The sequence below is a fragment of the Calonectris borealis genome, chromosome 1, assembly GCF_964195595.1.
Source record: "Calonectris borealis chromosome 1, bCalBor7.hap1.2, whole genome shotgun sequence".
Lineage (NCBI taxonomy): Eukaryota > Metazoa > Chordata > Aves > Procellariiformes > Procellariidae > Calonectris > Calonectris borealis.
Window position 1 is genome coordinate 145,490,850 of NC_134312.1, and position 15,955 is coordinate 145,506,804.

The window sequence follows — 15,955 nt, forward strand, 5'->3', positions numbered from 1 at the left end:
AGCTGGTTTCCCACAAGCTGATATCTTCTGATGGCAGACTGTTTTATGAAAATCCTTCTTGGGCTCTAATCAACATGTTAACTTGCTTTATGCTAAAAACTTATCTCATCAGCAAGAAGGCTGGAACTGTATTTTAAAAACTTGAGATGCTGCATAATCTGTGTTTAGTAAGGCATGTATTCAATGGTGATTATTTCTGACCCTATTCAACCTATAGTAAAGGCTCAGCCTCAGTAGAATAGGTTTCACAGGATACTTATTATGTCTCTAAAGGGGATGATTTGGAAACATGAGCAAGAGGCTGTGCTCCAGACCTCTACAATAAAAAGCTAAAACGCCTGGTGGTGGATTGTGTTCTAAACATATTTGTACGAATTTTTGCCATTTTTCAGTAAAATGTTTTACTCTTTGCTAATAACCTAATAAATTTTAATACGGGCATTTGTCAGCAAGCAATATATTAAGGTGCTGGTAGAAATGCCAATAATCCTTCGTGACGTTCTTAACACTGCTTTGTTAAAAGTCAAATTGTAACCATTCCTGCATCTAAATGATCAGATTAAATGAAAATTCTGCGTTGCTAGTAAAGAAATGTATAATAGCAAACGTGCGTGCCATCCTATTCAGTTCAGGCAGGATTGCTTGCCTTTTTATTGTCACTTGATTAATTTGTATTTTAGGTCTGAGGTTTGAAAAAACAGTGATTTAACTACTGCTTTCATAGACCTTCTATTCATACTTTCCTCTTTTTAAGAGAAGGCTCAGTGATTTGTCAACTCAAAACTTCTTGGGCATCCAAATTTCTTAGAAGTCCATTGAATTAAAACCAGCTTGTGTTGATACAGAACATCTTATACATGAGGAAGACTTGAGTGTGTCAGCCTTTCAAGAAAACCTGAAAGAAATCTGGTGGATGTATTATTCAAAGCATCAGAAGTATGCAGCATCAGAACAACTGGATTTTGAGGTGCACTGTAGCTTGGAGTGGGACCAAATACAGATTAGTGGGATGAGTCTGGATTATTTCTGAATGAACAGTCTTACAGATATTGGTGAACTGCGTGCACTGTAGGAGTCCCTTTGCAGTCAGGGCAGGTTGAGAATATAAATTGCAGAACACCACGGGGAAAAAAATATCTTGGGTTTCTCCAGCCTTCTGTGTACTTTCCATTTCTTTCCTCTCTATACTGGTGAAATGCTTTTTGTATTCGTATCCACTTTGTATGCATCTCTTGCAGCAAAATACATGGGATTTTCCTTGCATGCCATTTCTTACGGATCTTCATCAAATCTTAAAATACAATTTTCTGTAGGTGCCTAAGAAACACATTACTCTCTGTGTGTGTGTATATATGTATTTTGGTAGTGCTTACTCATTTTTAGAGGCTCCTAGTAAGTATCATAGATGCATATTTAAATACTATCATTAATGAATATAAGAAAAACGTATTCAGTTTTCTGGCCAACAACATAGCCTCTGATCTGTCTTATGTACGAAAAACTTACCCAGATTTGACAATCGAATGTATGAGTAGAGATAGGATGCATTAACTAAGTGGATTACAATCCAGGAAGACTGAATTTACTAAGGCATTGGCTGCTGCTTCAGAAATAGGGGAAGAAAACTTTATCAACAGATTTTATCCTTGATACCCCTCTGTCTTTCCATTTTCCTTTAAAGATGAACAGATACAATGCTGAGTAGAGACAGATGAACAATGAACTGTTTGAAATTAAAGATAAGTAAGGAATTGGTGGTTGGGGGAATGTAAAATTCCTTATCTAGGGAAGAAAGCCTACAGGGTTGTCAACTGAAGCAGTAAGAATCATTCTGTCTAGCTGCAATGAACACACCTATTGTTTTTGCATGTTTCCAGATCTAACAGTAAAATTACTAAGGCCTGATCAACCTCCAAATTTTTAGTTTCATTTAAAAAAAAAAATCTTCATCATTGTGGTCAGCTGTGTTTGAACTAAGATTGACTCAAGTAGTTATAACTATGTCAGGTCATAGAAGTTACCTAGAACAATCATTAAGCTTTGTCAGGTCAATTCAGGACATGTAGTGGAAGCGTCTAGATAACCAGATACTGTTTCATGTTTGTGCCAATCCAAGCATTAGTTGAAAAATTTCTTCTGTTACAGCGGCGCTGGAATTTACAGTGCTTATAAATGGTGATAATCGTAGTGATCACTGACAGTTAAACAGCTATGTCACAGAGATAGGACCTATTGCAGAAGTTGCAGTGCAGCCTATCCTGGAACCATTAACTTTTTCTCCTTAATGTTTAGGTATGTCCTATTTTTATATCAGAAATAAGCTGACAAAGTATGGGCTGGATGAGCAGACAGTGGGGTGGGTTGAAAACTGGCTGAACGGCCGGCTGCAGAGGGTGGTAATCAGTAGCATGAAGTCTAGTTGGAGGCTGGTAACTAGCAGTGTATCCCAGGGGTCAATACTCCCCTAGATGGTCTAGATGATGGGGCAGAGCGTATCCTTGGCAAGTTTGCTGATGATACAAAAATGGGAGGAGTGGTTGATACACCGGAGGGTCATGCTGCCATCCAGAGGGACCTCGACAGGCTGGAGAAATGAGCTGACAAGAACCTCATGAAGTTCAACAAGGAGAAGAGCAAAGTCCTGCACCTGGGGAGGAACAACCCCAGGCACCAGTACATGCTGGGGGTAACCCAGTTAGAAAACAGCTTTGCAGAAAAGAACCTGGGGGTCCTGGTGGGCACCAAGTTGAACATGAGCTAGCCACAAAGAAGGTTAATGGGTGTTGTGGACTGCATTAGGAGGAGTGTTGCCAGCAGGTCGAGGGAGGTGATCCTTCCCCTCTTCTCAGCACTGGTGAGGCCACACCTGGAGTGCCAAGTCCAGTGCTGTGCTCCTCAGTACAAGAGAGACATGGACATACTGAGAGAGAGTGCAGCGAAGGGCCACAAAGATGATTAAGGGACTGGAGCATCTCTCCTGTGAGGAAAGGCTGAGAGAGCTGGGACTGTTTAACCTCGAGAAGAGAAAGCTCAGGGGGCATCTCATTAAGGTATATTTTTGCACCCTCCTGAAGGGAGGGTGCAAAGAAGAGGGAGCCAGGCTTTTTTCATGGTGCCCAGTGACAGGACCAGAGGCAATGGGCACAAACTGAAACGCAGGAGGTTCCCTCTGACCATCAGGAAACACTTTTTCACTGTGAGGGTGACCGAGCACTGGCACACGTTTGCCCAGGGAGGCTCCATCCTTGGAGATATTCAAAAGCCGTCTGGACACAGTCCTGGGCAACTGTCTCTAGGTGGCCCTGCTTAAGCAGGGCAGTTGGACCAGATGATCTCCAGAGGTACCTTCTGACCTCAACCGTCATGTGATTCTGACATAGTTCTGGGCTCCTAATGGCCTGAGAGTTTAAGTGCTTTCATCCTCGTGGAGAGGATCAGGATATGTAATAGGAGTCTGTGATATTTATATCTAGGGATGGATATTAGATGGTACTGAAAAATACTGTAATGCTGTAATCTGAAATTTGGTTCTTGCTCTGTACATGTCACATATATACAAGATACACTGTGGACCTCTGCAAATGCTTCACTGAACACACGAGTGTGTTATAAATCTTATGGTCTGATCTGCACAGTGATGCCAGCTGAAATATGTTCTTACAGTGACTTTTTATAATGTGCTTACTCAATAGGTAAAACGTTCTAGGAGTAAAGGAGGACTGGCTGGGCCTGATGGTACAAAGTCAGTGTTTGGACAGATGTGTGCTAAAATGAGTTCCTTTAGCCCTGATAGCCTTTTGCTTCCTCATCGTGTTTGGAAAGTCAAGTTTGTTGGTAAGAAGATTCTCCACCCCTCCCCCCGCCACCTATTTTGCACTTAACTTTAGTTTTCTTCAAATTTACTTTTTTGGAGGACCTGAAGGAAGGAAGGGATATAGGAAAACAATGTATGTGTGTAGGCAGAGGAAGGTGCTTAAAATGATTGGAAGCAAAAAAGCCTTTTTAAATGATTTTATAAAAAACCTCAAGATTAGTGGAAATGTGTCTGCAATTGTCCTCAAATTCGGGGGGCAACTCTTTTGCTTACAACAAACATTCTGGAAAACTAAACTTGTTTTTAGCTCTCTGAATTGCTAAATAATCCTGGCTAACTGGTTTAACTGGTAGGGTTGTTTTTACAATTCACATATCACTTTGAACTTTTTGATGAAAAATATTTTAGATTGAAGAGCCATTCTATCTACTGTATGTGAGATATATAAAATACATCTACTTTAAAATGTTACTTAGGAATCACATTGCTTTGACTTTCTTTTTCTACCTCTATTCTATTTTATTTTAATTAGTGTATAACGTAAAAATGTTAGTTACACTCTGGCAAAATAGTATTTTTGACACGGTGATATATTGTATAATCTTCTAAATAATATGATTTACAATGAACTTGAAATATCCAAATATAAAGCAAAACATAAAGGGTTTTCATATGAACAGATATGACAGTGTAGCTTTTAGTAACCTTTTGTTTACTCAGTCATCCCCGTGGATGGAAATACAGTTTATTTCAATGCTTCATTTATTTTTAAAAGAACATTTAATTTTGAGCCTTTTTTCTTCTCCAAGGTGAATCTGTGGATGATTGCGGTGGAGGTTATAGTGAATCAATAGCAGAAATGTGCGAGGAGCTTCAGAATGGGCTGACCCCTCTGTTAATTGTGACACCAAATGGAAGAGATGAATCTGGAGCAAACAGAGATTGTTTCCTATTAAATCCTGCTGCCAAGTCCCTCTTGCATATGAACATGTTTCGTTTTCTTGGTAATTTCGTAGCAACGTTGTGACATTCTACTTGCATTACATGATCAGAATATTGGGAATCTAATAAAAAAAATTTAAAATATTATGTTTAAACTTACAGGAGTACTTTTGGGCATTGCTATCCGGACTGGCAGCCCTCTGAGCCTCAACCTGGCTGAGCCAGTGTGGAAACAGCTTGCAGGAATGAACCTAACAATTGCTGATCTCAGTGAGGTAAGTGTGAAGTTTCTGAGTAGGATATAGCTTACAGAAGACAAGCAGACTCTAGCATAAATTTTTCTCCAGTGATTGGCTTCCCTGGTTTCTATATATTTGTATTTTGACTGGCCTTTTACATTTTGAGCCAGTATATAAGGATGACTTGTACTCACTGTTAAAACGGTAAATTTACAAGTTGTTCAAAAGTAGTTAAATAAGCTATTTGAATTCTAGAGCATTCTCAAATCTTCTCGTGGGTTTGACTAGAAAAATGTTTGTGGTCGAACTCCTACTTTCCAGTAGACCTTTCTGTAGCTCTTACTGTCTGTTGTGCCAAGATGCAGTAACTGATTGGGTGCACACGCCTACACTGTTTTGAAGTAAAAGAAAATTAGTTCAAACTACTACTGAAAATAGTTTGTGCCCACATACTGAACATCACAAACTTTCAATTTCTGTTTACTGAGCTCAGTAAATGTGGCGTAAGAGTTAGGTCTTCGTTACAAAGAAGAGTTCCTTCTCAAATACTGTCATGTAGAAATGCACTTACTGTAAAAGCATTGAGTCATTTACTTGTCAGTGAGGGAATTTCTTTTGTACCAGAACCAGCATTGGACTTTGTAGATGTGATTATGTTTTTAAGCTTTAAATCCATTTTCTTATGTAATACAGTTTCTTGGCAAATGCTCCCCAAAAGGTTTGAAATCTAAAACACATGCACCCTCCCACATCCCAGCATAATGAAATTTTGTGTAAAATACGAAGGCATTTTATGACTTGGAAACTCAGTTAGATGGGTTATGGTCAGATATTGGACAATGCTTTTGGTAGACGACACATGATGCACTGCTTTTGGTATCCAAGAGATGCTGTTGTATAGTGCTAGTAAACTGACTTTAACTCGGGCTTGTTGTTTTCAAAAGGTTGATAAAGATTTTATTCCTGGGCTCATGTATATTCGAGACAACGAAGCTACTTCAGAAGAGTTTGAAGCTATGAGCCTCCCATTCACTGTGCCTAATGCAAGTGGTCAAGATATTCAGTTGAGTTCCAAGTACACCCATATTACTCTGGATAATAGAGCTGAATATGTGAGGCTGGCAATAAACTACAGGTTTGTTGAATAAGTCATTCAAATTATTGACATGAATAAGCATTGTCTTTTAAAAAATATGTAAAAGTTTTTAAACAATATACTACTTTAACCTCTTCTGTACAAGTATTTTAATATTTTCATGTGATTATGGTGTTGATTTTCTGATTTCTTTTAATCTCTCTAAGGAGAAAAGATTAAACTTAATATTTAGGAAACAAAATAAACAGGCAAGTATGGCTCTAGATTTTAATAGGTGTCCTGGCAAGGCAGTTTTGGCAGTCAGTTTTACAGGTGGAGAAATGCCCCATCCATCTAGTTCTTCCTGTGCGATGAAGTAGTAGGCTTGATCATTAAGTTAGAATCATAGAATCATTAAGGTTGGAAAAGACCTCTAAGATCATCGAGTCCAACCATCAACCCAACCACCATGCCCACTAAACCATGTCCCTAAGCGCCTCATCTCCAAGTCTTTTAAATACTTCCAGGGATGGTGACTCACCCACTTCCCTGGGCAGCCTGGTCCAAGGCCTGACCTCTCTTTCAGTAAAGAAATTTCTCCTAATGTCCAGTCTAAACCTCCCTTGGCGCAACTTGAGGCCATTTCCTCTCGTCCTATTGCTAGTTACTTGGGAGAAGAGACCAACACCCACCTTGCTACAACCTCCTTTCAGGTAGTTGTAGAGCACGATGAGGTCTCCCCTCAGCCTCCTCTTCTCCAGACTAAACAGTCCCAGCTCCCTCAGCCGCTCCTCATCAGACTTGTGCTCCAGGCCCTTCACCAGCTTCGTTGCCCTTCTCAAGTTCTTTGTGAAGAGAGCTTAGATTTTGTACTACTGCTCCCACAGTTTTTTGTATGATCAGTTGTAGTCAAGAGCAGTCCCAGATTAATTCTTATTATGTTCTTATCTACGTTGGAATACGCAAACCAAAGTGTTCATTCCCTGGACACCATAAAATAAGTCTGACACCTATGTGCATATTAGTAAATTCACCCGCAAGTGCCCAAAACCTGAACATTGCACTGGAATCAGTGGGAAATAATTGGTCAGTATTTGAGAAGACAGGCCTTTGGTTACTTAAATACCTAGATAGCTAATCTAGGCAAGTGCATCTAAGAAGCAACCGTAGGCATCTTGTTATGTGAAGCAGTGGGCCTAGTGCATATTGAACTATGGAAATATAGATAATTTGGACAAGAACTGATTCATAGTTTATTCTCTCAACCATAGTTAACTGTTTCAGAGAGTCCTTGAGCAAGACTGTATCATCACTATATACTTATTATTAGCTTATTAGTTTATAGTTATAGTGTCTGCCAACAACTACTTAAATATGGCAAGTCTATGGTTTTTTTTTTTTTACTTCCTATAAATTGTTATGAACCAGTACTTAAACCTATTTTTGACAGCAGAGAGGAATTTTAATTTGGAATGGTTAAATGATACGTCTATATAAAATGTCACGTTCCTTTGAAGAAATGGTTTTGTTTTCTTGCCAATTCTGGCTATCCTCAAAGGACATGAGCAATTCTAAAGCATTTTGCAGTTAAAAGTCCTTCAGGAGAAACATTTAAATGTTTAGATTAAGTATTAAGTTTTTTAATTATATGAAGCCCTTGAGAGAAAAATTAGCACCTGAATAGAATCCACGTGAAAAAGTGGATGCATAAGACCACATTTGTCCTGACACCTTTCTTTGTTTTGGTGATAACAAGCCTGAGGACAGGACTTGTCAATGATGCAAATCTCTGCTCTGGAGAGCTCTGTAAAACATCTCAGAAATTAAATTTGACAGGGAAGAAAAATGCAAAACACAAATCATGGGTGGCAGCAGAAGCAGCAGAGTGTTAGATTTATCTGTGTCTGTCTTGAAATACAACAACTCCTGTCCTCAGACATCATGGTTTAGTTCAGACCCATATTTCTTTTACCATAATGTCTGTCTAGTGTTGGGCATGTTTGAGGACAGAGTTTCAAAGCACAAAAGAGTTTCTTTTCCCAAGAGCATGTTGTTTCCAAATGGAGTATTGGTTTGTTCTTGCCAGGCACAGCTCATGCATAATACTGGAAATAAAATAGCCTAAACATTGGGAGGTATCTCTCCACACTGAGCTTGCTGTGCAATATGAATTGGTGTAGAAACTGGTATAAGTCAGGTATCTTGTGTGATAAATATTTATTAATGTTCCTTGGCACATAGCTGGAGACTTGAGGAGAATGGTTAAAGTTTCCTTGACATTACAGTAATTGCTAGAAATAATTGCTAGAAATGGCATTCATAGAAACTCTGAAAATGTGTCTCTGCAGACTTCATGAATTTGACGAACAAGTTGCAGCAGTTCGTGAGGGGATGGCCCGTGTTGTTCCAGTTCCTCTACTTTCGCTATTTACAGGATATGAACTGGAAACTATGGTATCAATTTCTGTTTTGCTACTCTGCCAGACTAACTTGGAGTGAGATTCTTCACTTATATCTTACTAATCCAAAACCCACATTAAATACTGTTTACAATGCTTGCTCTGTGATTGCAAATATTTTGTCCAAGGAAAGACTAGAAAATGTTTAATTGCCCTCTTAGTGTTAATAAGGTTATTTTGATATAGCTGGGCAGTGATGTAATGAATTATTTCTGGAAGAAACAAACAAACAAAGCCAGAAAAAAACACAAAAGAGGGACCCAGGAGGTGAATTGGAAATATTTATTCATCCCAAGTAAAATGTTTAATTCTTTATGTGATTCAGGAATATGAAAGAAGGTTCATTAAAGTCCCCTGGTGGGAAGATGTATATTTAGTATTATTGTAATAGGAGACTATGCGCAACACTTCAAATATTTGAATGTTCATTTTGTCAGTGTAAAAGCTGATTAAATATTTTAAAGGAATGGAGGGGACAAATCACCTGTAATTCATTTGATCAGACTTTTGTAGCCTATGACTATATTTTATTTTTCAGGTATGTGGAAGCCCAGATATTCCACTTCACCTTCTGAAATCTGTAGCAACTTATAAAGGCATTGAACCAACTGCTTCCTTGATACAGTGGTTCTGGGAAGTGATGGAATCCTTCTCCAATACAGAGCGATCTCTCTTCCTGCGTTTTGTGTGGGGCAGAACAAGGCTGCCCAGGACTATTGCAGACTTTAGAGGGAGGGACTTTGTTATTCAGGTAAGGTGTGTGGGATGCGGTGTGGGATTTTTAGTTTAAAAAGCAGGTAGTGGAGAAGTAGTAGCATGACATAACAAGAGAACAGACTGATTTCATTAAACTGTTTATGCAGCATTACATTGTAGATTCAACAGTGCAACAGAGACGAATAATGTGTATAAATATTTTTCTCTCTTGACTTGAGCAAGTGGATATTCGTTTCATTTCCCAGCCATTTGCTTCTCTGGATTTTGATAGTTTTCCACTGTCAGTCATCAACTGTTTTTGCTGGCGTTTAGTTAGCATTTTATTCAGCTCAGTAACCATTTCAGCTAAATTAAAAACCCACAATCTTCAAATCATATTTTGGTATTTGCTGAAGTAATATAATCTTTTTTAGATTGTTCCCAACCACATTTTCATAGTCAAAGAAGCTCATATGTGACTGTATTTATTTATTTACTTAGTGTAGAGAAAATGGACTTGGTCTTTTCATTGTTCTTTTAAGAAACTTCAGTGTCAGAATCACAAATGTAACATGCTGTTAAAAAAAATTCTCAGGTATTATTTTGATATTTATTTGTCGTTTGGACAGTGAACCAAAATATTACGCTTTTTGTTTTCAACAGGTATTGGATAAATACAATCCTCCAGACCACTTCCTTCCCGAGTCATACACTTGCTTCTTTCTCCTGAAGCTGCCCAGGTATTCCTGTAAGCAAGTACTAGAGGAAAAACTGAAGTATGCCATTCACTTCTGCAAGTCTATAGACACTGATGATTATGCCCGGATAGCGCTGACAGGAGAGCCAGCGGCTGATGACAGTAGTGATGATTCTGATAATGAAGATGCAGATTCTTTTGCTTCAGATTCTACGCAAGACTACTTAACAGGACATTAAAAAAATAATATAAGGGATAGTTGTCACAAGCACTGAGGCAAAACGCCAAAATGACAATGAAGCCAAGGACAGTTTAGGTCTCGGAATATAGAGTATGTAGTCAGAGGGATGGTAATCTTCTGAACATGGGGAAAGTGTGTTTGCTACTCACAGTAGGAATTAAGGGTTACAGCTTAAACCATCAGCTTAGAATAAATGGCACAGTAATGGGCGTTTAACATTTATTTTAAGAGCTGAAACTGGCCCCCCATAATGCTGCACTACATTTAGAACCTTTGTGTTTATTGAAGTGTTGTAAATGTTTATATAAATATGGTAGTGCAGCATCCAAAAGGCAGTGAAACCTTTAAATTGTGGGTGCAATAGGTTTTTTCATATTAAGTGTTGTGTTCTGTGCATCTTATTGATTGTATATTGGAAATACTGTGCAACAACTGAATAGTATTATAAATATTTCAATTAACTTTACTAGAAGTTTGTTAAAAATTTTTGAACATTGAATTAACATTATTCCTTGAAATTCTTCTATAGATAATAAAACAGCCAATAGTTTCACCTCCACCCCTGGTTTGTATATTTTAGCTTATGCATTATTTATCTCAAATTTGATACCTTTCTGTGAACAGCATCATAATTCTTATCATGGAAAGTATACTGTATATAATTTGTGCCATGTAAATGCAAAAGTTATAATTTCCCTCCAAATAAAAGTTCTGCCACAGAAAAAAATAGTATGTGGTTTTTTTAACAGTAATACAGCTGTTACATGGGATGAATGGCTCTACTAAGAAATGTTTCTGCAGTTTACAGCTGTTGACCAAACGTTGCGGGTGCTGCTCCACCAATATGTAGCTATAGTAGGTGCGTTGCCATAGGCAGAACGTGAGCTGTAGTAAACTCAGAGCAAGTCTACACAACACGTTATTGGTAGCGATTAGGTACACTTTGTTTATGCAGTTGTTCCCAATGCTACTGTTGTCAGTAATGGTAAATTTGTTCTTGGACACCTGGGAAAAAATGTGCTTTTGAGGAAGTGTAAGGGACAGATGTCTTCAAGTACCTGAATGTGAGTAGAAGAGTATGACGACAGCCATATAACATATTGTCTCTGAGAAAATTAGATCATTTTACAAGGCTTGATCACGAAATATTGCGCATCCAGAGTAGCCAATGAGTTGAATAACTCATTGAAATCAAGTGGCATTCAGGCAGGTATTATGTGTTTAGTACACAGTGTAGGCACTAGTTTTTCCGAGTAGGAAAATAAGATTTAGTTGTGCCAAAGCACTAGTATTTTACTGTAAAATCCAGTAAAAGGTGATGTCATACCATTTCTTCGCTAATTATTAGGATAGGTATATGTGAATATTTAACATTTTACAATTCAGAGCTGATTCATTTTTTTTTTTTTAGTGTGTGCATTTGACTTCTACTCCAACTTCTGTAAATTTAAATATTAACTCTGGCCATGAAATCAGTTTTCCTGAGTCATACTTGATATTTCAAAATAGTAGTGAAACTACCTATTTGTTGTCATGGTGTCAGAGTTTTGAAATTCGTGAGCTTTAGAGACCTCTATTTTGTGCTGAAGATCTTTTGCGATAAATGCTCCTGTCCCGATCCTCCGTCTCGCTGGAGATTCCACAAGTCAGGCCTGTGCCCTGTCCTCCAGATTTTCTCTGTCTGCTGATGAAGAAAGCTGAGTCTTTTTTGAGTCTTAAAAAAGATGCAAAACCCAAAAACCTTAAGCAACCTCTTTATCTTTGCTGCTGAATTGAATTTCTCCTGAGGTAAAGGGTGGAGAATCTAGTACAGAAGTGTTCATGTGGCCGTCTGCTGTCCTTCACCATGGTAACACCAGAGCCCTGTAGGCATCCAGCTTGATCAAAGAGATTCTGTAGTCAGCTTTTCAGGAGATGTGATGGATGAGTCATGCCCAAATGCCACAAGCCCAAGGACTGAGACCGAGTTCAACTGCCATTCCTGAATTTCAAACCCCGTTTCAGGAGCATATGAATTACTGTAACATGGAGAAGTTTTGTAACTTGCTTGGGAAAGAAAAAGAATGTTGGAGTTTTTCTTCCAAGAAAAGCAAAAAGGAAGTATCTGTTATGTTAGGAAGCAGTTTACGTTGTTAATTAGTGAACCGCATAAAAGAAGTTTTTTAAGCCTCCTTCTTTGCTTTCGCATCCTAACAGAAGAGTCTCAGATGCCCTTTTACAGTGTGAAGTGCTTGTCACCTACGGCCTGATTTACAGCATTTCTGAGTAGCCAGTTGTTGTTTTTGAAAAACCATTGTTTCAAGTGGTCAAAAAATGGGATTTGCTCTTAATTGGCTTTTAGCTGCAAATTCCTAGTCTGAGAAGGAAAAAGACTCAACCTTGCAAATGAGGAATGGATTGCAAGCGCTCCTTTCCCTTCTTCATATGTTACTTCCCTGTAAAACCAAAGATGATGGTTTGATTTCTTACAAAGCTTTACCATTATGAAATTGCAGAAGACAGAGAAAAATCCTTTCCCATGTTCAAAATTACTCCTTGTTGCCTGGGTGAATTCCTGATACCTCTAAAACCACCTCATGGCTGCTAAGCAACCTGTGAATGAGAGAAGGTCACTGAGTCCCATCAGGGAGTTTAGGTGACATGGACCATTTATAATCACGGTATTTGTTCCTTAACGTCGTGTTAGTCAAAGAAGTCTTCAGGGCCAGCATATGTAGGTATTTGCCTCCCCTGCAAGCATCTTTATCAGCAGACTGTGTGCAAAACTAAACCATGCAGCACTCTTCTAGAAAAAAGGGAAGCAGCAGCTTCCAAAGATCTGGTAAAATATTTTCACTTTTTAGCTTAAAGAAAATGTACAGATGTGTAGTTTCCTGTAGATGTTGCCTTTCAAGGTTAATCTCCTGACGAATCTTACAGTTAAAAATTACAGTGTTAACTAAAACATGCCAACATGGTTCTTTTACTCAGCTGGGGTTCAAGGGTGTGAGACTGGTGGAAAAGTTATTCTGTCGGGGAGTCATGTCCTTATCTTAAGTGAGAACTGCAGCAGAACAACACAATTGTGAATGTGACACACAAACTATTTGTGAATTGATGCTCCTCATACTTGGAAAAGATTCTGCTGATTCGCATGTTTGTCTCAAATGTGAATGTTGATGGTGTATCTGCAAAGCACTGTTCTTCAGCCTTGCATTTAGTCATCTGATGGCTGGCGAGTAAGATTGTGTAAAGATCTCACAGAAACACAGAGTAGAATTGTCTCAGTTGTTTCCTGGCTGTGGTCATCCTTGATCAGCTCTCCAGCGAGCGTGGGTGTGGTGCGCTGGCATCATGACCTGAAAAAGGTTTCAGAAGAAGCATTTTGAGAAGCTTGTGGGAGGACGTGGAGTCACGCATGTGATATAATACAAATTCCTCTAGGTTTCTCTTTTGTAAACAGGTCAGTGTTGAGTGAAAAGGAACTCAGTCCTTACTGGGCACTTGCTTACTCGCTACTGATGATAAGCCTTAATAAGGATGGGGTACAGCGCTTCTAGAAAATAAAGTCCAAGATAGGGGTACACCTTCTTGTTTCACTGTGACAATTGTATCAGCGTGTGGGGGCAAAAAGTGCCAGCGTGGTTCAGTCTCAGTGGTCGGCGGAGCTTTGTTACCCTGTTTAGCAGCAACTCATAGGAAAAGGAAATGCAAGAAAGCGCAAAATCAAAATGCACGAAAATAGGAGGCTTGCAGCTATAGCAGGCTGCTCTTCCTTCTCGCTCTTTATGAAAAGTATGACCTGTGGCCAAGACATGACAGTTAATGTTTCTTCCCAAGCCAGCGTGCCATTTCAAAGGTCCAAAAGGGGAGAAATTAAAGAGTGACCAAGTAGATGAAGCTGTGATTTTTTTTCTAGAAGACCGACTTTTGATTTAATTCTTCTTTGTAAAGTATTTCACCACTATTTTGAAGAAAAGATGCTCTTTAGCTTCAGAAACTGACCTGTTTTGAGCAAGTTCTTTCCATAATTTCCAAGTGATAATTTTCCTAACGTTTGTTCTGACACGCTTGACATTTGTGGCACGAACATGTGATTTGCCAACCACAAATTATGAAACCATTCTAATGCTTCGACCTAGTAGTTAACAGATGAAGCAGGTTTGCTTTATTATAGCTTGTGATACTGTCCCTTCCTTGGTAACATTCTTTTATAAGTAAACTAAGACAACCTCTTAAAGGAGGTGGAGGTAAAGCTGCATACAAAGTGTGAAGGGCCTCCTAAACTGGAAAAACTTTTTGAGTAAGACTCTTGGATGTGTCCTTCCTGGTTCTGCTGCTTCTCAAGTTTTGCATCAGTTTCATCACATTGACTTAGAAGCACCCCTAAAAATAAACTAGAGAACAGGGTCCATGTCCAAAGTGAGGCTGATAGAAGAAGGGCAATGCAAAAGTCAAAGGATTATGAAGTGCTGTGCACAGAAGGAGGAAATCAAATGCATGAAATACTTGTGTATGGGGGCCAGGTGGGATTTGGGCTGGCCTGGGTGAGTTGCTCTTCCTCCATGCTCCTGCAGAGGACAGGGGATTCCTGGGGGAGAACGGGCTGGAGAAAACCAGGAAGGAAATGGACTTTTTGTAGTGCAAATCAGGCACCTTCCTTCCTGTGACCCCGGGGGCTGCTGCTTCCTGGCAGAGACACTGGCCAGGCTCCAGTCGGTGGCACTCATGTGACTGGAGTTACCCGTGTGGGGTAGAGCCCAGCTGTCTTTGGAATTTTTCCTTTTGGAACAAAGGAAGCCATTTTACTTGCAGGTGTGGACCTACTGGACAATGAGCTGCCAACGCCAGTAGGAGGGATTAGGGATTTACGCTGATGGTACCCAGTTGGTACAGTCATGTTGCCTCTGTCACTGCAATAAAATGACTTAATTTTATAGCACCGACCTGTCATATGATGGACCATACTACAAGTACTGGAGGATGAAAATACACTGCAAAATGGCTGGTATGGTCTAGGAGCCAGCTACCTGGGAGCGTGTTGGTCCCCTTGGGTACATATGACCTCGGCAGAGTGAAGGAATATGGTGGGATATTTTATGGCTGTTACCATATTGTTAAGGGATGTTAAGAGTGTGGCTGCCTCCTCCGGCCACCCTGGCCCAGGACCTTGCTGCCCAGATGCTGGAGCCTGCCCCGGGGACCCAGGAACAGCGACGTGGCTGCCTCTTTCCCCTTTGCAGGTTCAGCCATTGGCAAAGCTGCACACATGTATGGACACGGACACACACAGGACACTGACATGGCCAGTCCCACACACAGGACACTGGCATGGCCAGTCCCACACACCGTCCCCACCCCAGTCTCTAGGGGATAAAGACCCCCACCTGCTCCAGTAGTTGGTGCTGAGACCCCACTTGTGCCAGTAGCTGGCACCAATTTTCACTCACACCCACACAGACCTCAGCGGTAGCCGGCACTCAGTCCTTGCGGCACACGTGCACGTGGGATAGAGAGTGTGATCACGCAGAGAGATAGTTAAAAAAAGATTTAATAAGAAGATATAAGAAGACAGGACAGGTTGCGGTGATCAGGCGCAGGGCTTAGTCAGACAAGCGTGCTGACCAGCCCCATTTTAGATGTGACCAGCCCCCTTTATACCCTTTTGTGTCTGCCCCCTCCGTCCCTCCCTGCTCCCCTTCCCCTGTGCATCCCTCATCAGCGGGCACAGTCCCACCCACCCCTCCAACACCCTGGACCCTCAGGTTTGCATCTCTATCAGTTGCAAAGTCCCAGTTTGCCTTCAGGTTCTT

At 40.0% G+C, this 15,955-nt stretch overlaps 1 protein-coding gene across 10 annotated transcripts in view; it reads left to right on the forward strand.

The window, feature by feature from the left end:
* Positions 1-10,890, forward strand: part of HERC2 (HECT and RLD domain containing E3 ubiquitin protein ligase 2) — a 117,009-nt gene extending 106,119 nt beyond the window's left edge. For 7 of the 10 annotated variants that reach the window (XM_075134842.1, XM_075134810.1, XM_075134814.1 and 4 more), the window contains 7 exons: positions 3,693-3,834; positions 4,624-4,818; positions 4,919-5,031; positions 5,940-6,130; positions 8,419-8,524; positions 9,068-9,280; positions 9,889-10,890. In XM_075134842.1, the coding sequence (XP_074990943.1) occupies positions 3,693-3,834; positions 4,624-4,818; positions 4,919-5,031; positions 5,940-6,130; positions 8,419-8,524; positions 9,068-9,280; positions 9,889-10,161 (1,233 nt within the window). In that variant the 3' untranslated portion in view covers positions 10,162-10,890. Of the gene's footprint in view, positions 1-2,145; positions 2,280-3,692; positions 3,835-4,623; positions 4,819-4,918; positions 5,032-5,939; positions 6,131-8,418; positions 8,525-9,067; positions 9,281-9,888 lie in introns of those variants that run through there. The other 3 variants (XM_075134822.1, XR_012670577.1, XM_075134857.1) reach the window with 3 other exon arrangements.
* The last annotated feature ends 5,065 nt before the right edge of the window (positions 10,891-15,955 follow it).